This window comes from Calidris pugnax, unplaced genomic scaffold (assembly GCF_001431845.1).
Source record: "Calidris pugnax isolate Ruff unplaced genomic scaffold, ASM143184v1 scaffold20, whole genome shotgun sequence".
NCBI lineage: Eukaryota > Metazoa > Chordata > Aves > Charadriiformes > Scolopacidae > Calidris > Calidris pugnax.
The window spans coordinates 24,351,715-24,374,032 of NW_015094510.1; the positions used below are offsets into that span (position 1 = coordinate 24,351,715).

Consider the following 22,318-nt stretch of genomic DNA (forward strand, 5'->3'; position numbering starts at 1 on the left):
GCCTGACTAAATTTAGTTGTGCTTTAAATTTGTTCTCAAATTAATTCAATACTATCAATTAAGAAATAAATGGGTGGTCTATGTGCAATTACTAGCAAGTAGTTGTGTACAGCAAATATCACCACCACAGTTGAACGTGAAGGTGCCCAGAGGATGACCTACAAACTCAATTTTGGAAGCAACCGCTCCGTGAAGAATAAGGTAATAGGAAGAAATTTTCCCTTCCGCTGGTACCTGTTTTGTACGGAGAAGACCTCAATCTCTACTGTCAACTTTAAACCTGGGAAGGGCACTAAAAGCTTTCGGGGTAGGATTTGCAGAAGCGTTCAGTTCTGGCCCGTCTGCTCCTTGGACTTCAGAAGGGTGAGGGAGGGACTAGAGCAGCACTGAACGCTACGAGAAAATCCTACCCCGAATCATTATACTAGTGGTGAACCATATAGTTCAAATAAACAAAACAGGAAGAGTATAGAGCAACAATGCAGAAGAATGATCTCATAAAGAAAACAGAGGGAAGTGAAAAAGATGAACTACGGGGCTGCATTACCATAGCAAATATGAGCAGGCTGTGCATTAGCAATCTGCTATCAAAGCACTGCCATGCTAATGCACAGCATGGTATAGCTTATTACTTTTAGACTACAGTTAATTTTTATTTATTTATTTACTTTAATTTAAAACAACTGAAGTTTTACAAATTATCCTCTCACTGTGAGTAGTAATTCCCATAAACAAATTTTACAATAGTGGGGAAAGCGTTGGGTCCTTCCTACACCACTACATCCCAGTTTGTGCATTTAGCAATAGTTCTCACTAAGCATTTTGGCTGGATTACTGTGTTTTCTGGACTTTAAGATCCCTTGCCTTTATCTCCAAGGGACCTATCTACCCTTTCAAGAACATTTTGTAGTCTAAATGCCACCTTTGATTCCATTATAAAATTTAAAGTTTGTAGTAATGAATAGTTCCCTATTTAGATTTTATAAGCAGCAGCAAGATAATGTCATGGCATTACAGGGGTAAATGGAGGAATTTTTAAAATCCTATTCTTTTCTCCTCCTTTCCCCTAGCTAGCTCTCATCTTAATCCCCACAATCAAAATCCCCCACCCCACACAAACACCCACTTAAACAAAATGTAACGACATTTTCCACTTTTCATTGATGAGGCTACAGCATTTCATCGTCAGAACTGGTGCACGGGGCTAATAATCAAGAAGCCAGTCACTCAGAAAACAGCATTTAGGCAATGTGCCCAGGCACGTACTAGTATTACAATGACTACTTTAGGTGGTACAACTGCACCTTCAGAACATTCTAACTTAAATGCTACACTGGGACTTATCAAAGATATAAACATACCAATTTTTACTCTTCCTCGCTCAGGACCTTCACCCATAACTAAAATATTAGCAGGTTTCTGTGGAAAAAAAAATAAATATACAATACATATACCACGATAAACCTAAACATTAGTCTCTGAAAAGTTAGTTAAGCTTTGTTTTGCCAGTTTTAAACCAAATTTGTTTCGATAAAAATGACAAGTTTTACTGTCACGGTAAAGCTGTGCAAGGACCCAGACACAGGCTCTCCCTCGCTGCATCTTCCTCACGTTTCTTTTCGGTGCTTCTGTGCTCCAGCACCATGTCCCCTGACTGACACCCTGGTGTCTGTCCTCAACCCACATGAGCTGGCAGACGCCGAGCCACCAAGATTTCTACCAAATTTGCCCTAGATCCTTTTGGCAGGAGGCAGTCCCGTTGCTGCCCACCACCCCGCACCCCCAGCATGGGGATGGGATGCCAGCTCTACAACATGTTTTGCCCGGGGTCATTAAGCACGTTTGCAGACACATTTTACATCAAAAAAAAATCTGAGTGAGATGCAGATTAAACATTACCACACCACTTTATACTGGAGAGAAAAAAAATAATCTAAATTATTTCTATTTACAAGCGTATACCAATTCAGACAGCTGCAAAACTGGAAATCATTGCCTTTACATTATTTTTCTCTCCATCTTCCCTTTCTTTTACTAGTGAGGTGAGTTAAAGAATTGAGCTAGAGTTCAGCTGGTTAAAACAATGCTAAGACTTCATATAAATCAAACCTGTAGTGCTTATTTTGAGGGGAAAAAAGTCAGGAAATTCACAAGTAGAGCCAAAAATTTATGCTAGACTTGTTTTGAAATGGAATGATTTAGATACCCACTCATACGGTAAATCCTGGACAAGACAGGGGCTCTTATTCAATTGTGAACTGTAAGAATTATAATAAGGCTAAGTTACAGCTCTTGTTCTGATTTCCCAGTTTAAAACGATCTGAAGAAAAAAGTACACTAGCAAGATAGTTTAGGCTACCTAAAAAGCAATACAATAAATCCTAATATCTTAGTGTGATTTACGAGCACGTATTTTGGGAAACTCTCAAGTCTTCCCAAATCTATCAGGCTCTGGTGTAAAGACATTCTAAGAGACAAAAGACCACAATTTGATATCAATCTAGTAGTACTTCATAGTGTGTAAAACAAGGTACGAAAAATTAATAATCCAGAAAAAAAAAAGTCCTTGAGAAACGTATTTACTACTGCATATGAAAGGCTCCAACATGGATCTCTGAAACTGTACTGTCCATGTAGAAAATACGTAAAAGGAATTTGAGGTGTTGCATCTCTTCCCTGAGACCAGGTTAAAGACAGAAAAAAATGTCACAGCTTGACAGTGACCAAAGAGGTCAGATATATCCCATTATCTTTCCAACAGCAGTAACAACAGACCCAACTTGTGCTGCATTAGCTCAGTGATATGCAGAAGAGCTCGTGTCCCACACCACCACCACCCCTTTTGTTTTCTTGAATCAAGTCATATGCTTCAGGTAAGTGTTGCTTCAGTATTAAAAAAAAATAATAAAATGCAGTATGTGGGCACGCTGCTCACAAAGCATTCTATTTTGACTGTTTCTATAAAAGTCCTAGAAATAAACAAGCAGCATAAGTCTTTAAATTCAGAGTTAATGTTGAAGTTTAAAGCAATTCAGTCTGCTAGGCAAGAAAACAGATCATTTCACCACACAAACCATTCTATTGCTACACTGTGACTCAATGAGAAAATACAGATATCTTTTACGAAAGCTGCTTCAATATATCTGGGAGGTTAATAAGCTACATGCCTAATTAATATTTTTTTGAGTTAACAAAACATTACACAGGCACTGAAATTTTTCAGATAAATAATACATTGACCTAAAAATATAATTTCTCCCCCTGCATTTTCACAGGTTGATAATACTCTACAAAAACACCTGTAACACCCTCAGGATATTTTTACCTTAAAACATTTTACTATTTGGATTTCGATAGGGACAAGAAGACACATTCACACAAAGTCTCCATTATGCCAGATGATTAATCAAAACAGAGCTGAGTAACGATTCCTGCCCCAAAAATCTTCTACTTTAAGTTCAAGGTAGGTACAGATGAGAAGAGAAAGCACAAACAGATAAGACAGTAACTGGTTTGCAAAATAAGTAGCTACAGCTTGATTCACACTCAAATATTTTTTTACTCTCAGGATTTAGAGAAAATCTTTAAAAATGCAGACAATTTAGAATTCTGTGTAGGAGGCTTCTAAAGCCGCACATAAAAAAAATCTCAGTGGATCTGGAATAACCATTCACAGCAGTTCATTTCTTTCTCGACTCAAAGGCCCTTCACTGAAACAGCTCTGCTTGAAACAGAAGATTCTTACTATAAGCAAAAATATTTATATAGTCACATCACTTTAAAGAGATATAACATCACAGTTAAAGAATTAAATTTTAAATCACAGGGGCTATTCTGAAGGTTTCCATTCCTAAAATCATTGCATTAGTAGCTTGGAACAACACGGTTAGTTGAAAGAATTTTCCAAATAAGACCATTAGTAAGTATTTAAATTCAATAGGGGAATATCTACCAGAAAGCAGTATAGGGACAGTACTCATGTTCCTAGAACATAAGCATTTTACGAACTCCCTGAAAAACATTCAAGTTCACTAACAGAAGTCTAAACAACTCCCCAGATCTGTCTCTTTCAGCAACTCATTACATATTAGACATTTATTTGCAAAGAAAAATAAGCAGTCATTACAAACAGAAGGGAGAAATCTGGACTAACTTCAGTTAAGTTTGTTAAATTTCAGTTTAATTATCCAGCAAAAATGAAAGTTTGAAGCAGTTATTCAAAAAATCTTTCAGCAATTTTTATATTGTGTTCTGAAAACACATTACTTAAAACCAGGTATTTTTATGTAACTACAAATGATCAACTTTTAAAAGTCTCTCATTTTTGTTCTAATAGAGGCATATTTACTTTTGCTTTCAAGTAAAACAATTTGCTCATGTGAGACAAATGCAAATGAAAGAGCTGTTAATAATCCTAAACTGAAGAGCCATGCAGTGACGTGCAAAACAACGTTCTGGCAACACCACAGAACAAAATTTAAGAAAAATCACCACCCCCGACAGCCCACCTCAGCAGCAGGGGAATAACCCACTCTCATGGATGAATGGTGTTGGCAAATATAGCACAGCACTAGATCTTATCTCGTCCTAGATCTGGCCTTGTCGGACTCCTTGTATGATTTCTAGACAAAGGCTAATTACTATTACTACTCAAGACAGTACAAAGATCCTCACTGAAATATTTTTAGGTACTTCTAATTTAATCCTTATTTGCAAAGTGCAAACAGAAATCCTAAGGAGGCAGCTAATTTCAATTAAAGGAGCTAAAAAACCCAGAGGCTATACCAACAGATTCATAGATCTATAAAGAACTTCAGGCAGCCACCTTCTTCCATCCACCTGACCTAACACAATATACCACTCTCTGTTCACCCCAATCCTAAAGTCTCTGATGATGAAGGCTGCACAACTCCCAAGCAATCTATTCTCTTCCTCTCTTCTCTCCTTTGCTTCTAACTCAACAAATGAGGTTACTCTCATTGCCTCTGACACATCAACAGAAAGATCAGACACCCCCTCCTTCACTGCAAGGACTTCTCACACTTCTGAAGATATGCATCTCTTTTCAGTCCTTTCACCCAGATTAAAAGAACGCTCTCCCGCTTGGTGTTTCCTAGTAGGTTATTTTTTCTGGATGTATGATCATTCTTCTTGCTTCCCTCTAGCTGTTCTGCCTTGGGCCATCTATTTGTTTGAACTCGAGTGCTCCAAATGACATACAGGCTGCTCCTGCCGAGGCTTCTCTAATGCTAAATACAGGGGAGGGATCGTTTCACACGCCTTGCACAGCATCCTCCACTTTATACAATCCCAGTATGGTATCTGGATTTGCCTCGCTGTGTAAAGCTGCTGGTTCATCTCAGGGTTATAAGCCATGCTTTCATCACATCTTTCCTACAGGACAGCTACTTATTTTTTTCCATCTTTCTTCCTCTTTTTCTTTTTAATCATTGTTCCATTTGAACAAACATCACAGTCACATACTGCTTCCTAACATACACCGAAAATGTTTGTGTTAATTCAGAGGGGAAACTCAGACTTTAGAATTTATTTGGTTTTCTATTTTGAAGCTAAAAAAAATGCAAACAACATGAAAATTATACCAATCTATGTCTTGATGAGATGTGATCGTATCAAAAAAAGACAGCATTCCTGTTGCTCACAGCAAGTTATTCATAGGCGCAGGAGATGATTACTTCTTCTACGTCCGCATAATAGATGTCTAGAAATCAGGGGACATTTTTTCATGCTGCAGGAAAGGCATTCTGCTGGAATGCATTCCACTACGTTTTACTCATGAAAGCAGTGAGGAAAAAAAAAACTGGCATTTTTGGACAGCTTAGCCTTTGCGATCTTTCATAGAAATTACTTTTAGCATCAAACCAGGTCTGTAGAAACTACTACTCCACATAGTATTTGCTATGAGACTGTTCCTGAACTTGCAAGTTTTCAAAGGTTGATTTTAAACATACCTATAACAAAAATTCCTTTGCATTATGTATAGTATTATAATGTAGATGCTACCTTTCCCCCCCGCCTCCTTATTGTTTGTAGTAGTCCCATGTACGTTTATGAACAGATTTACCTTCTTTATACCTGCATTTTAACAGAATCATAGATTGGTTAAAGTTGGAAGGGACCTTAGGGATCATCGAGTTCCAACCCCCCTGCCATGGGCAGGGACACCTTCCACTAGATCAAGTTGCTCAAAGCCCCATCCAGCCTGGCCTTGAACACTTCCAGGGATGAGGCATCCACAGCTTCTCTGGGCAACCTGTTCCAGTGCCTCACCACCCTCACAATAAAGAATTTCTTCCTAATATCTAATCTAGATCCACCCTCTTTCAGTTTAAAGCAATTATCCCTCATCCTAACACTACATTCCCTGACAAAGTGTCCCTCCCCATCTTTCCTGTAGGCCTTTAGGTACTGTAGGCCTTTCCTGTACCCCTTTAGGTACTGGAAGGCCATTATAAGGTCTCCCTGGAGCCTTCTTTTTTCTTCTCCAGGCTGAACAACCCCAACTCTTTCAGCCTGTCTTCAGAGGAGAGGTGCTCCAGCCCTTTGATCATTTTTGTGGCCCTCTGCTGGACCCATTACAACAGGTCCATATCCTTCCTGTGCTGAGGGCTCCAAAGCTGGATGCAGTACTGCAGGTGGCATCTCACCAGAGCAGAGGGGCAGAATCACCTCCCTCGACCTCCTGGACATGCTTCTTCTGATGCAGTCCAGGATGTGGTTGATTTTCTGGGCTGTCAGTGCACATTGTTAGGCCGTGTTGAGCTTCTCATCCACCAACACCCCCAAGTCCTTCTCAGAGCTGCTCTCAATCCATTCTCCATCCAGCTTGTATTTGTGCTTGGGATTGTCACAACCCACATGCAGTACTTTGCACCATTTATCATCCTAACCAATTTCCATTTGGATAATCCCATACTTAAGAGTTTGGCTACTAAAACATTTCTCAGTAAAGGGTTCACAGTAACAGAGTGAATCACACCAGTGACTTTTGTTAACCCCTAATTTGTGCATCGTTAATGGCTGTGCCACCATTTTTCAGAACTAGCCATCCTACCCATTTCTACCTGTGATGAGACAAGATAATTGAAAAAAGTATAACACTGGTTTTCATTAAAACCAATTCATTTTTTAAAAAGCAGTTTAAGAGAACAATACTAAGCAAAGTGCTTTTGCCCTTAAATTATTTTGCTTTTGCAATCATGGCCTCAGTAATGATTCTATTAAGATTTAGAACAAATTACTTTTTAATATTTTAGACTTCAAAGTATTATATTAAACAATACAGGAACAGATTCAAATGCACAACCCTGCAATTATACAAAAAAAAAAATACAATTTCTTCAGCTGTATGCGAGCAAGTGCCTGAGAAGCATGAAACAAGTTAAAAAGGTCTTGCTGTGAAGTTTGCAATACATTGGCATGGGGAACAAAGAAATCAGAAAGCTTTCAGAAGACAACTGCAAGGGTTTACCAAGTTGTAGCCTGCCTGCAAGAGCATTTTTGTGATATAGCAGTAGAAATTTTTTGGTGTGGTTTATCACTTCCCAGTTACGTCCTCTGACAAGAAAAACTGGGCAGCAAAAACCTAGTCTTCAGGTAGCCTTGCAAAATCCACACCCTATCTCAAGTTCTGTGAACTGCAAAATATTTATGCTTCTTAAGGTACATCCACCTTAGCAACCTTGTTGATCTTCAAGTAATGGTAACACAAACCAAAACATTTCCTTATTATCAAGGTGAGATGTTCCCCTATTGCATTCTTAGGGATTGGAACTGATTTATTTTGAACACTTTCTGGTTAAAGAAAATAATTCCATTCTCTTTCCACTTTGAACAAAACTGACAACTTCAATGCTAAATAGCACTTTAGCACAATGAAAGTGTCAATACAACCATATTCAAATGATAGTATCAGCATTTTTCTGAAGTTAATTTATGTCCTTGAATTCAAAGATGTGCATTCGTAATTAAGATAATTTCAGTTGCATTTACTGATTCGGGGTTATGAAAAGACCACCCCAAACAATAGCTCCACAGAACTCAACATGTATTAAATCTAAACATTAAAGTCTTCTTTTTAATTAAAAAACGCATGAATTGTGAAAAGCACAGTAAAATTAAGAAAAACTAATTTAATACTTCCTGTTAATTATCTTCTTATAAAAACATCTCAGAGCTGTTTTAAAAAATAATAAATCAAGCATCTAAATAAAATTCTCATTAAAACCAGGAACCATTAAAATTACCAGTAACAACTAAACAAAAATAAAAACTAAATTATCAAAGCACACATGCTCAAAATTTTTAAAAGTACAGAAAGTATTTGGATAGGATAAAAGACAAAGGGACGTCATATCTATGCCAGAGAGGCCTTCTGCTAGTTACCATCACCATATTTTATCTCTGTTTCAGCCTGATAAAAGCTGTTGGCCTCACTATTACATTTTTATGCACTGAACACACTCCAAGAATTTCTTTCCATTGCTGTCACTCAATTACTGCCAACTTGGGGCAACATAACTTTTTAAAGCCTGCACAAAGCCTAATAGACAGGCTTTTCTATCACTTTCATTGGAACTGAATCGAAAGTAAATTAAAAAAAACTAATTACACTTTTCAAGCCAGCCCTCCCACTCCCTAAAAATGTACATCAGGAAAAGCTGCAGGGTATGAATTTCTGTACTAAGTTTCCAAGGAAGGAAAGGTGGATATCATAGGCAAAACCATTATTATAATAATCTAACATGTCAAATGTCATTAATACATCATTCAAAAGTGTAATAACAAACTTAGTAAAGTAAAACAGTCTTGCAGAAATATATTTCCTGTGTGTTTTACTTTAAAAGTCATTACTGAGCCCACAGGTGAGGACGACTGGATGCTGTGGACACATCAGAGCAGGACCAAATGCAAGAGGAGAGCAAGCATGCACTGAAACTGCAGGATTCCAGGTATAATTCCATATCCTTTTTCAATTTAGAGTTCTGCCTCACAAGTAAGGACTTTGAATAGGTAATAAAACATCAAGTGCCATTTTTGCTCACTCATTTCGTTGGAGCAGCTTCCACAGGTAACCTTATATTTTCTAATACTTTCACACAACAGAAGAAAACTGCCTTATTTACTCTTTGGTTTGCATGCAGTTGGGGAAGCCCAGGGCACCTTCCTTAACAGCCCTATTTTATTTTTGTTTTTCATTTAATTAGTACTCTCATCACTTCCATAGCACCCTACCTATATTGACTAATGCATAGCTCCTCCTGTTCTGGATGAAGAAAAAAGAATATAAAAAAGGTAAAGGCCGACACAATTTATTACTATGCACTTTCCAGTGGTTGTCTCAGCTTTGTTCGTGCTTACTCGTTAAAGCATCCTTGTGCACAGAACAAACACAGTATTTCTAACAACACCCCAAAGATTGTTTTGTGCCACACGTGTTCAGAGCAAATCAGGTGAAGCTAGGAGTTCACAATGAGCAAGTTTGTATATGGAATAAGCATGCCCTGTTTATAAGGTGAGTTTTTCAGAGAGTAATTTGAAACTGGTCAGATTAAATCAAAGGAACATTTTCTTATCATCTTGTCAACTTCTCCTCTATATTATGAGTATAGATCATTCACCTAAATCATTACAATTTCTTTCAAGAGCAGGATTCAGACAAAACAATTATTATAGCTATGTCCTATACTTTGAACATTTTATAGTCCTATCTTCCACAGCATTTTACAAAGTGGTAACTTTGCCACAACCTTAACAAAGTAGTTATTATTAAAAAAACCAACAAAACTAAAATGGCAAACTGCATTTAAGTGTTTCTAAAAATCATACTCTAGGATTTTTTCTAAATCCTACTGCAAGGTTTTTATTCACTAAGCTTAATTCAAAGGTAAGTTTGTGATAAAAGAGCTTCTGGTCCTCCACAGCCCTCTCGTGCCAGAACCAAAAATTATGTTGATACTTTTTCCATCTAGCTAGTACAGCTCTTTACCTTTAATAAAGGAATTGGAACTGAAGTTTCTAGAATACTTTTCCTCTGTAGAAGTTCTACCTATATTTGTATTTACATATAATCATAGAACTGTCTAGGTTGGAAGGGACCTTTAAGATCATCTAGTCCAACCATCAACCTAACTCTCATAAAAACCATGTCTCTAAGCACTATGTCCACCCATCTTCTGAACACCTCCAGGGATGGTGCCTCAACCACTTCCCTGGGCAGCCCATTCCCATGCTTAATAACCCTTCCAGTGTTAAAGTTTTTCCTAATATCCAATCCGAACCTCTCCTGGTGCAACTTGAGGCCATTTCCTTTTGTCCCATCAGCTTTGACTTGGGAGAAGAGACCAACCCCCGCCCCTCCACAACCTCCTTTCAGGTAGTTGAACAGAGCGATACAGAGTTTCCCCTCAGCCTCCCTTTTTTTAGGCTGAACAACCCCAAATGTCTGGATATGAGAGTTATCTCAGCTGGTTTACCTACAGCTACTGTGGCAATGCACTAAGATGACTGAGCAAACCTTCCAACAGCAAAGGATTACTTACTCACGTTACTCTTTCCAGCGTTATAATCAGGTATCTGGCCGCCTTGGAAAGACAGCACATTAAAAACCAGACTAATAACAAAAAACCAAGTTTAAAGCTACAGAGAAGAAACAAATTTAGTATAGTCTGCCCTCAGTTAATGCACTTGTATCCCCAAAGTTTCACGTAATTCGGGCAGGACTTTTGCTATTAAAAAAGGTAAAACCAGATTCAAAATACTTGAAAAAGTCCTTGTATATATACACACAGATGAAAAAAATATCTATATATCAGGTATCTATATATGAATGATATTCCTCAATATATTAGTTACATTACACCCATATAATTCCCATTTTTTATTGTGGAATACACACCACCAGTTGCAGTTTTTCAGCTATTTTTCCTACAGAGTGTAGCAGCAATGCTATCATTTCTCCTATCTCAAACTCTAAAGCACCACCTTGTTTTCAAAGTCCTGATGCAGTATGTGGACAGATGGGTTTCTGGTGCTGTTATTAAATGTATGTTCCATCAAACAAGGACAAACTTCTCAAAAGCCACCACACTGACATAAATTCTCAATGAAAGGCACTGAAAAGGCCTGCCTTGATTTGACGGGGAAGGAGGAGAGAAAAAACAAAAGCAGTACTCTTCACAACAGCATTTATAGCCATATGAAGAAAACTATGAGTTATTTTCAGCCTCAAGTTTGCAGTTCCCCTTATGCAAGGGCTACCTGTTAACTGGGCCAAGATCACAAGTTAAAAATTATTTGATTTACAATGATGCAGAAATGTCAGGTAAATACTCTGCTTCCACTGCTGCTCGTGTCTGACAGTTCTGCAGCAGATAAGTGAAAAACCTCTCACTAAAACATCAATAATCAGGTAATGTAACTCTGTGCTGTCCGTAAGACATCTGGTGGTTAAATATGCAGCCTTACTTTTTCCATGTCTTTTTTTCATCTTGTAATTCTTTGATATAGAAGTTTCCACTGAGTACAAAACTCCACATTTAAGAGCTTTACCTGCATTTCCTCTAGGCAGTAACAGTCCAAGAGTAAGTCTGTCTAGGTTTGGCCACGTTATTGGCTAGGTAAATTAGCAAAGTTCTTCTAATATATACATTGCTCCACCTGGATCTTACATTTAAACTTCAGACAAAGACTGTGTTTACTGTAGTTTCAAAACAAGATATGTTCATGAATAGAGCAAAAAAGTGTTTCCAGTATCACTGTCAGTTGTAAATGACAAGGCTGTGGGACTCAGCTTTAATCACTGCAGAGGATTAATTATTTTAAGAATTGTTTATGGAAAAGAAATACTGAGCTAAGAAGCAAGGAAGTTATTGATAAACTAAATTTAGGATCCAACAAACAAAACAGAAGTTGGTACATCAGACAAACTGATATAGTCAGACCCTTTGGAAACACCTGCAGAAGATAATGAAAGGCTAAAAACCATTACTCATCTTGATGATACTCAGACCAGGTTGGACTTGACCATCAAACAAATGGGGCTTTGAATAAAAGCAGAAGTCTAAGAGGTGGATTTGGAAAATGTTCTTGAAATTGTGAGATTTTTGACCTCTCCTTGCACTTCTATTTTCATTTGAATCAAGTTTATAAACAAGCTTTTTACTTGCAATCAGAAAAACATCTACCCAAAGTTCCATATTCAGCATTTCATCTTATTATAAAAAACAGCATCATGTGGTAAAATATTATCAAGAGCTTTTAGGATTGTTTTGCCATTTTTGCCAAATACTAGTTGCTTGGATAAAAATTATTTTCAGGTGTATTTGTTTATCTTGCACATTATCATAAATCTTGGATTTTTACTCTGTCCTTTCATTGAAGGCTTTCAGGTTGGCTAAGCACAATTGCCCCTCCATAAATCCATGCTGACTACTCCCAATCACCTCCATGTCTTTCAAATGCTTGGAAATAGCTTCTGGGAGAATTTGATCCATCACCTTCCCAGTGATTAAGGTGAGAGTGACTGACATGAATTTCCCAGATCCTCCTTCTTGCCTTTCTTGGAACATGGGAGTGACATTTGATTTTTTCCCTTCAGGAACCTCACCTGATTGCTATGATCTTTCAAAGAGAGTGGCCTCACAATGATTTCCTTATATAAAGCAAATGATTTTATGTATCTCTATAGGCTTCTCTACAGTGAATTCAAAGATCTCTAACTAGTATGCCATCTACTTTCCTGATTGGAAGGCTGGTAGCACTGCAGCAATAGACGCTGTATTCATAGCTTCAAAGATGCATTTCTACAAAGTTGACAGACATTACTCAATCAAGAGCTTGACCTAACAGACCACTGCCAGCAACAATGTCCTAAAAGAAAACAAGACAAATGGATTCTCATTTGCACAGTAGTTTGGTTTGGTTTTTTTGTTTTGTTTTGTATTAAAAAGGAAGTTTGTTTGGGTTTTTTTGGGATGGTGGACTTTTTTGTTTTGGTTTGGTTTGTTGTGGTTTTTTTTTAAAATCACTAGCATGAGCATCAAATACTTAGTTTTGTAGTCTCTTCTGATCATTTCTACACTTTGAATAGTTACCGGTTTGAAAGTTTAATCTAAAACATCAAGAAAACATCAGAAGGCAGGCAAAGAAGTGTTCATGTTCCCTGCAAATAGCAGCATTAAGAAACACTAAATAATGTCATTTTAACTATAGAATATTTAGAATTATAGTAAATTACAACTTACAGGAAAAGATGCTATTACTGGCTATGCAAGGCAACAAGGTTCTGCAAGACACATTGTTCTTTTGTGGTCTCAAGAAAGCACACACACAATGAAAAACACCTTGGAAACAAAAATCTTGGGAAATGCAACAGCTGACGATCAAAACAGTGACCGCGTTTAGGCTGGGTTTTCGGTTTGGTTTTTTCCTCCTTTGAAACAAATCAAGAAGTCACTACAATGCCTTTTGGGAAATAATGCCTATTATCTCTTTATATAGTTAAACAGGGTAGAAGACCAGCCTGCTTTTAAAAGCTGCCAACTTCTTTTGAGTAATCTGCACAGCTTTTCCTACTATTTGTTTTTAAGCATTCAGGTTAATTCCTTCAAATGGCCAGTTTTGTAAGCAGTAGAGCAGGACTAAAGGGCACTCCTGTATTTCTGAATTAATCCTTGAATACTGATGAGGGAGACATCCTTGGATTCAAGAGCTCTAATGCGGAAAATGGTAAATTGGCAGGGTAAAAGTTCCATATATTTAACTTTGCCTAAAGCACATACTTAAGTGGTTCACTCAGAGCCTGTAAAGTGACTAAGACGTTGTCTACAAAAAAACACCCTGGCAGTGGCTTCTCCTCATTTATATTTAAGAGAACATCTTTCGCGTTCCTGCTAATTCCAAGCCTGGCAGCAGGTATCCTTGGGAAGAGTCCAGGTCCCAGGAACCTCCTTTCCCACTGTCTTAAAAGTTTGTCGGCTTGAAAGCTTAATAAAAACAGTGCCCATCCCACAGCAGTGTTCAGCTGAGCAGCACCCTAGGAACGCATTAAACAGGCTGCAGTATCCTGTGCTAGCATCAGTTTGTGAGTGGTCACATCTGCAGTGACACAATCCCAGACTAACTAGGGCAGGGATGTTACTGATGAAGTCTAAGAGATTGTCATTCTTTTGGCAAGAGACAGGAGGAGGGGAATGGGAAGCAGCAGACCCCTCTTCCTTACCTGACTTGCCAAGCGTTTAGCACCCAATAATACCATCCACAAAGAAATAGGCCAGGGAATCGAGTCTGAAAATCTGGGAAGAAAAAAAAAATGTTTCATCATGGTGTCTCAGTACTACAAGAGCTGTGAGATTTCCTCTGGGGTTTTTTGTTTGAGGGTAGTTTTGGCTGGGTTTTTTTGTAAGTCAGGGGGCTGGTGGTATGTTTTTAAGCTGTACCACATGAGTGCTTAAGTAGCTTCTGTTCAATATTATTAATTTAATATTTTTTGAATGTATTATTGATTTTAATTGCAGAATAATCTCTGTCGCCACACAATACCAGTGGAGGAGTGCTCATCTTTTAGCTGAAACTGGATCCTCACTGTGTGGGCAGGCCTACTGCACACTAACATCAAATAAAGACGCACTTTTAAATGTTAACAGGCATGGCATATTAATTGCTGTACCATGCAAAGGGTCCTCTATTTTTGAGCTCATTACTTGAAGAAGTCTTCCAAGCACACCACTAAGTCCATCCTCTCTTCCTCGTGCTATTGAAGAGGCAGACTGATGGAAGCAGATACACGGCCAGTCTTCTGCTTATGCTCATTTTTAATGTGGAGTAAGCACTTTGAGCACAGGAAGAAGCCCGATAGCTGGATATCATAAAGTGGATAAAATACAAGGAAAAGAAGTCAGCAAAATGCAGTAGGTTTCAAGCACGCTTGATAACTAAATTCAAAATATTATTAAAACTATAATTGATGCACTTTGTGGTAATTACATGAAGTGTTCTTATTTCCTTCCTGCTACAGTCAGAGCATGAATAAACAATCTGCTTTCAATTGCTCTCAGCCATGGAATTAAAAAAAGATGAAAAATATGCAAGTCAAATAAGAATTTTTTAAAGGAGTGACATTTATTTGTTGAAAAATTTTACTGGTATGTTTCAAAGACATATGGAAAGCTAACTACTCAAGCACAGCTCTATTCAAAGATAACAAATATAATCAACACCTCCCTTGCTCTGATGGAAACCGTGAATTGGCTTTCACGTAACCATCGAAAGAAAAACAACAGCGAAGACACTTGACTATTTAAATAGTTAAGTTATTGCTAAGATTTTAATGCATTTCCTACGTAAAAGATGAACTAGGACCAGAAAAAAAGCACTAGACAATTAGTGTCTTCCTACAGTTTTTACTGTTTCATACAGAATATACTCACTTTATCCAAATCTTGCATGAATGAAGATTCCTCAATTCCACCATTATGAAGACAAATTTCAGTCTAAGTTTATGTGCTTTCAACAGCCATTAAGTTTTACTGCCTGGTTTGCGGATGCTAGCAAGAAAGGAGTTACTTTATGCTGCATTTTGTTTCTTATTGCAAAACTCAAGATCCCCAAAAAACCTCCAAAACATTACCTACCTAAAAGCTAACTTCATTAAGACATCTTAAAAAAAAAAGAAAACCCAAAAACCAGAAAATTGCACTTCAATGGTAGATAATTAGTTTCCCCAAGAAATAAGCATTCTTACCCTTAAAAAAATATCTTATCCTATGAGAGAGATGTAGCAAAGATGAGATTTTTGTGTCAAAGTACTATATTCTTTAGCTTCCTACCACCTCCAAGCACCATCACTCCTGTAATAGGTAGTATATGAAATGCAAGCAAGCACGTTACTTAAGCAGCTCTGTGTGTGTATCTGTACATACACATCTAAATCTAGGGAAACATAAAACATTTAGAAACTACAGCAACACCTATGATTTTAAAGGTACAGTAGGAGAAACATAATAAATCCCTCCAGCCATCCAATTGGGAGTTAAAATCGACTATTTAACACCGATATTTGTGAAGGCTAATATTACAGGTATCCTGGAACAGAAACTCACATCAAAGAACAAGCATTAACATCAGTTATTTTGCTTTGGATCAGAATGCTATTGAAGTCCCAACTTGCAAGCTTAACTTTGCATCAATATGCCCCTGTCTTGTGAAAACGAAACACTAGGTAGAAACCCTTCTGTTTCTCAGGCTATTCCTAGGGACCCCGATAAAAGGAAAAAGGTATCTGACAGATAGGATTTTGTCTTTTCACTGGCATGAAACACGTGCCTTCTAAATTCAGCTCAAACTGAATGGTTTCAAAACAATAAACCCAAAGTTTTCGACAGATGAGGCAGCCCAGGCAGTCCCTGCACAGCATTTAGAGGATTCTCACCGACGTGGCTTGACACGGTTCCAGCGGGAAGACCTCTCAGACTCTGCCTCAAGCTTTTGGTCTCTTCCTCAGATTATCAAAAGATAGCCAATTGTGATGGTGGTTTTTCTGCTGGAAGAAATCTTCATGCTGGACTGAGACCACCAACTCATTTCACATAGGTCACAAAATGAAATGGTAATAGTTTTTCGCAGTTGCCAGCTTAAACTGTATTTGATCTACAGACCTAGATGTGAAAGGCTCTGTAATAAATTACCAATCTCCTGAGCCATCCAGTTAACAACACGCAAGGTTTTCTTTTTAAACTCAATTACGCTTAAGTTTGTAAGTTTTCTGGAACTGTGGAAAGCAAAACATCAAAAAAATTTAGATTCTTGATGACAGGTCATTTGTTTTCTGTATGCCTCTTAAAAAAATATACTGAGGAGTACTATCGCAAGTAAGAGATTACATTTTAGTTTAAAACAAAGTGTGTCTAAGTAGAAACATACACTATATATTTCTACATTGTGTTTTGCTCCACTATTTCATGGGTCATGACAAAGCCACAATCTTTTTGAGTTTTTCTCTCAGTGCTGTGACTTTTGGTTCATCTTGAAAACCAGGAGGAAACTAGAACCAATAACCATACAATTATTTTAACAAAGCAAAGCTTCCTTGTGTTTCAGTTCTGAAAATGTGATTTATCAAAGACAACTTTTTTCCCATCAATTTAAACAGAGACTGGCACTCTGTAGAAGCATTTATTGGGCATGAAATTAACAGACAAATAACTAGTCATTCACTACATTTCCAGGAACACTATTAAAGCTATTTCAAAGACAAAAAGTGGCTCTAGAAGAATAATGAGGAAGCCGGTGTTATTGCACCAAGCATTGAATAGCACTGGTATAGATGACTCATGGGAATAAAAGGTCAAACTAATGATACTCCCATGCACTAATGAAATTTCAGTCATTAGAAGCATCACATATAGATAGTTACCACATTTTGAGAGTATTTTTTTCCTTTATTTGTAAGAATAAGAGCTACAGACAAGTGGGTCAGGAAAACTGCCCAACTTTAAGGCAACAGACAGAACCAGCCGAGTCAGATATGGGTATATTTCAAAGGCAAATATATAAGAATTGGTGAGATTTACAAATTTAAAACACTTAATAGAATTCGCTGGTTAAGAAGCATTCAAAATGTTTTGCTCATACTGTAGTTTGGATAAGCATTGGTTTACTTACAGAAATCTTTGAAAGTTGGCATGTCTGTATTTCTGATAGATTATAAACACCAGGAGAAGATAATGGCCTTCAAAAGTTACCTTCATAAGTAAAACCGATCATTTTAGGGAGTTTTTATTTTTTTAGCAGTTCTTACAGCCAATCATCCTCTCCCCCACCTACACATATGCCGTATTTAGTTATTTATCTTGCCTGCAGTAATACTACCACAGGCATTTTCTGTACCTCAATATGCCTGGTATTTAAATGAACACTTTTAAAAATAGTTTATTTAGAAAATAAAAAAAGGAAAACAGCCATCTGATATACCTTGCTATCATAAGCATATCAGATCATAGTCAGCTTTTAAAATCTGCTCTACTAATCAAGGCTGTCTGAATGCAGTATAAAAATATATATTTATGAGTACATGCCCTTAGAACAAAGGTTTCTGTCTCCCAGTGATTTGTATAAAAAACAATCCTGCCCTCAATCATCATCCCAGTGCTAAAACCCATTGCGGATCCACTTACCAAATCCCTGTGTAACACCCAGTTAGCATGCAGGTAGTGAATACCATCTAGGATCTGATACAACAGTGACTTCACCATTCCCCGAGGTAACTGAACTGGTTTCTTGTTTGCTTTAGAAGCCCTGTGAAACTTGATTATATGCTGTAAAGAGGAAAAAGAAATCAAAATAAAAAAGTGCAATGTTTTTCTCTACAGCATTACACAAAAATATTGCCAGCAATTCCTTATACATACAACTTTGGGTGGGTTTTTTTTTCAAGCTATTATCATTAATTTTCAAAATTAGAAACATTTACTTTAAGTATTAGAAAATTAATACTATATGAGGTAAAGTGATCACTGTCCCAAGGAAATGTCTCAAAAATGAAATCAGTTGTTGCTGCAGTTTAACCCTGGCAGGCAGCTAAGCCCCACAAAACCGCGTGCTCATTCCCAGTGGGATGAGGCATACAAACCCAATACAATTGTCAAAGCAAATTCCCTTGCAGATCGCTGATTTTTAGCAGTTTGGGGTTCTTTTTCTTAAGATAGGCTGGTACCTTGTATATCACAGCACAGAATTAAAAGTCCATCCCATAACTTCTTTATTATTTTGCTTTGAGGCTTTCTCCTACAGTAGTAATGACACTAGTATTCAACACCTAATGCCACACAGAAATTCATGCAAACTGTATTGGCAGCTTTAAGTGTTTAAATTAGAAGCTCAGATTTATTCCTTCCTTATTTGCTATACCCTTAAAGCACAGTACTCTCAAAACAGAAGCTGTTGACAGAGCAAAGCTGTAAATCTGTCCATCTGAAAGTCAGCTACCAAGCCAGGCACAGAAAAAACCTTTTACAATATAAGTGTATACACAGACAATGACGTCTAGCAACCATGAGGAGTCCAAAAGGATATGTTGTCATAGCACTTGAGTGCAAGGTGCCATTAACCTCAATAGCATAAGGTGTGCCACAATAATGGTAGCCATTTCTATGTTTGTTTCTCTTTGAGAGAAAGGTGATTTCTAGAACAAACTTTTGCACACATTCATACTTCTTTTCTGAAATGGCTCACACTTGTGTGATCATCAAAACAGCCCTGATCTTGTGCATCCAAAACCTGGCACCAAACTTCTATCACATGGTCTTCCTACATTCCTGAGCTTTCACATTCCAGGTACCAATTCCATACCCAACTACTCAAACCCCTTTGGGAAATTGCCTTTACTCTCTTGCTGCGGTCCAGCTCCATACAGCTTGCCCTCCTTTGCTTCAGGCATAAGCTTGGCTTGCCTGGCAGGAAAAGGCACATCCCTGCTCTGCCCAAGATAAAAATGGAACTGCATGGAGGAAAAATCCACTGATGGGAAAGCAACAGTCCCTGCCCAGTCAGCCAAGCACCACATGCATGAGCATCCCTAAGACTTAGCCACAAGTTTCACCTCTTCTCACCTCCCACTTCCACTAACTCCAAAACAAATGTTAGCTTTCATGCAGCTCCCAGAGAGAAGTGAATCTTCAGAGACTGACAAAGACAGATGACTCTCCTGGACCTTTTTGTTCCTGCTGTAATATACCCTGTGCCCTTTTCCCAGCCTTGTTTGAGACCTCCTGCACTAGATATGCTCAGCACTGGAGGACCTGAGTCCATAGCTAGCTCACCAGGGCACAGAGCCAGCCCGGTCACTGCAACTACAGCCAGGTCTCTTGCATCTAGAGAGTCAACAACCAGGAGCTGGTATAGATGGGGATTTCTGGAGTTTATACAGATACGTACATGTAAACATAAAGGTCAAGGTTGAGGGTCACTCTTACATTACTGATATTTTGTTAACAGAGGTGCTTCTGCAGTGTTTTGGTTAAGTAGGAAGCACCACAGAAATGTCTACATACAAAACAAGGACAGGTCACCATTAGTCACAATCCTCCAAACAAATACAAAGCCTTGCAGTACATTTTGAAACAAAAAAACCTCACGCATTCCTAAGCTTCTGCAGCTTAGCACATCATAAGTATGGCGGAGCAGTGAACAAAAAAATGTACTTGTTTTTTCTCTACATTAGAAAAAACCTTTTATTCCATCTCCTCAAGATTTTTGTTTTGTACATCAGCCTTAAGAATGCCTCAGTATTTCAGCTCCTTGGAATTTTTTTTGTTTGTTTTTAGTTTATTTTGGCAATAAAATCTCAATACCAACTATTGGAAGTTCCAAGACATTGAACTGGGAGAAAATCTCTTTCATTCAGCTTAGATGAAGAAAAATTGAGAGTTCTTAGGCAAATACTACTGAATTACTCCCAACTACAAGTAAAACCATTTTCAAAAGAAATTCATTTTAAATTGACTCATGATTTGACTCAATTAACTCATTATTCATACTACACAATTCTTACATGAACATACACATCAAAAATTCTATCTCATTCCAAATTGCCTCTGTTGTACCTTTGGATAAAAATCCTCTTAAATTACAACACTTGTTCCATCGAGACCAATGCTCTAAATGTATGGCAAATGCATACCTTTTTTCAAGGAAGCTAAGGTTGCATGGGATTTTGGATTCTTTACAATGCTACTTTAATTATTTTTATTTTTTTAAAGCGTTCCAAATGTATGGTCAGGCCACAAATATTGTCCTCAAACCAGGACACTAAGTTAACAGAGGAAGAGGGTATATGTCTTAAAACAAACTTACTTTGCCTTCAACACATTTATATTTTAAAGCTGTATCTTGTAATTAGGAACAAACAGCCTTCCTCCCAAATATAAGAAATTTCACCAGATGAGTTGAGTAAAAAGCTCTTTCCACAGAAACATATGAATTAAATTTCAATTATATGCAGTGGCACTACTCTTATTTCATGTATTCATGGATGACATGCAATATAACTAAAACCCCAAACTGTTCTATTCAGCCAATAAGTCTGTCATTTTCCAAAAGGAATATACTTGCATAATCAATTCTGGTTTCCTGCACTCTACGTTAGCCATAATGGAGGGTTATATTTGCATTTATTTAACTAGATTCTAGCTACTGAGAGCTGAATGCAGATTTTTATCTGCTTAGGAAAGTCACAGATTAACTGTGTAGCGTGCTTACCCAACATTTTCCATTGCTTTTCCCTTAATACTGAAAATGTTTCCAACAAACACAGGGCAAAAGGCTATACTGTTTTTGAACCGGTGCATCTTCCCTGACCTTGTCCTTTTCTGCAACTAAAACTCTAAGCCAGGTACCTACAAGCAATTCACCTTACCCAGAGGTCATGCTCAGCGTAGTCAAAGAGAAGCCACACTTTCCTGTCAGCATGAGAAAGAAACACCTTTTGCAGAGAAATGACATTTGGATGTTTGAGCTCCCGCAGCAACTGCAAAATAAAGAAAGTCCACAACAGTTATATCCACACATCCAAAGCTGTGAAAGGGCTGGAAAGATGAATACTTTAATAGTCTTTGCTACATATGCCACAATACAAACAGGAAAAGTTGAAATCTGCAAGTCATGGAAAACGACACATATTTTTTTAATCAAAGAACCAGTCATTAGTTTGAAACCAAAGCTGAAAGCAAGTCATAATCCCTTAGGGCATTCCCTTCCTATCCATTTCCTAAAAGTTGAAGTCTATGTATTTCTTGCTATTATCCAGGATCAAGAAGATTCCGCAAATAGCCAGCTGTGGCATCTGCCCTGCAATCTTTGATAGAGCCATTTGAGGTATCCAATTTTCTCCCAACTCTCAATTATCTGAAAACACTGCATTTTGGTTGCAGCCATTCAAGGCTGAATGGGATGACTCATTTAGAGGCTGTCAATGCAGTCCGCTAAAGAAGATGTGGTTTGTAACATGGAGTCAGCTGATCTACAAGGTCACCACCACCTACAGACAAAGGTGCGACTCCCTCCCACCACAACATGTATTACACCAGTCATGTTACTCATAAAGCAATCCACAAACAGCTCCCAGTTCAGGAGAAAACCCAGACACACAAAGGCGTTAATTTTCTACCGAGTTCCTGAGCTGAAATGACTCACAGCAGGGACAGCAGACCCAGCACTAGGGTAGAGGGACACAGCTAGGAGCAAGAACTTTCAGCAGCAGTGAGCCATTAAACCAGCTCAGCTGCTTTAGCAACTATAGCTT

At 37.9% G+C, this 22,318-nt stretch overlaps 1 protein-coding gene across 1 annotated transcript in view; it reads right to left on the reverse strand.

Moving 5' to 3' along the window:
* CDK8 (cyclin-dependent kinase 8) overlaps positions 1-22,318 on the reverse strand; it is a 50,639-nt gene that overhangs the window by 20,341 nt on the left and 7,980 nt on the right. Inside the window, exons 2-4 of the mRNA XM_014966083.1 lie at positions 21,434-21,544; positions 18,195-18,335; positions 1,362-1,419 (exon numbers count right to left, since the gene is read on the reverse strand). Coding sequence (XP_014821569.1) covers positions 1,362-1,419; positions 18,195-18,335; positions 21,434-21,544 — 310 coding nt within the window. The remainder of the gene's footprint in view (positions 1-1,361; positions 1,420-18,194; positions 18,336-21,433; positions 21,545-22,318) is intronic.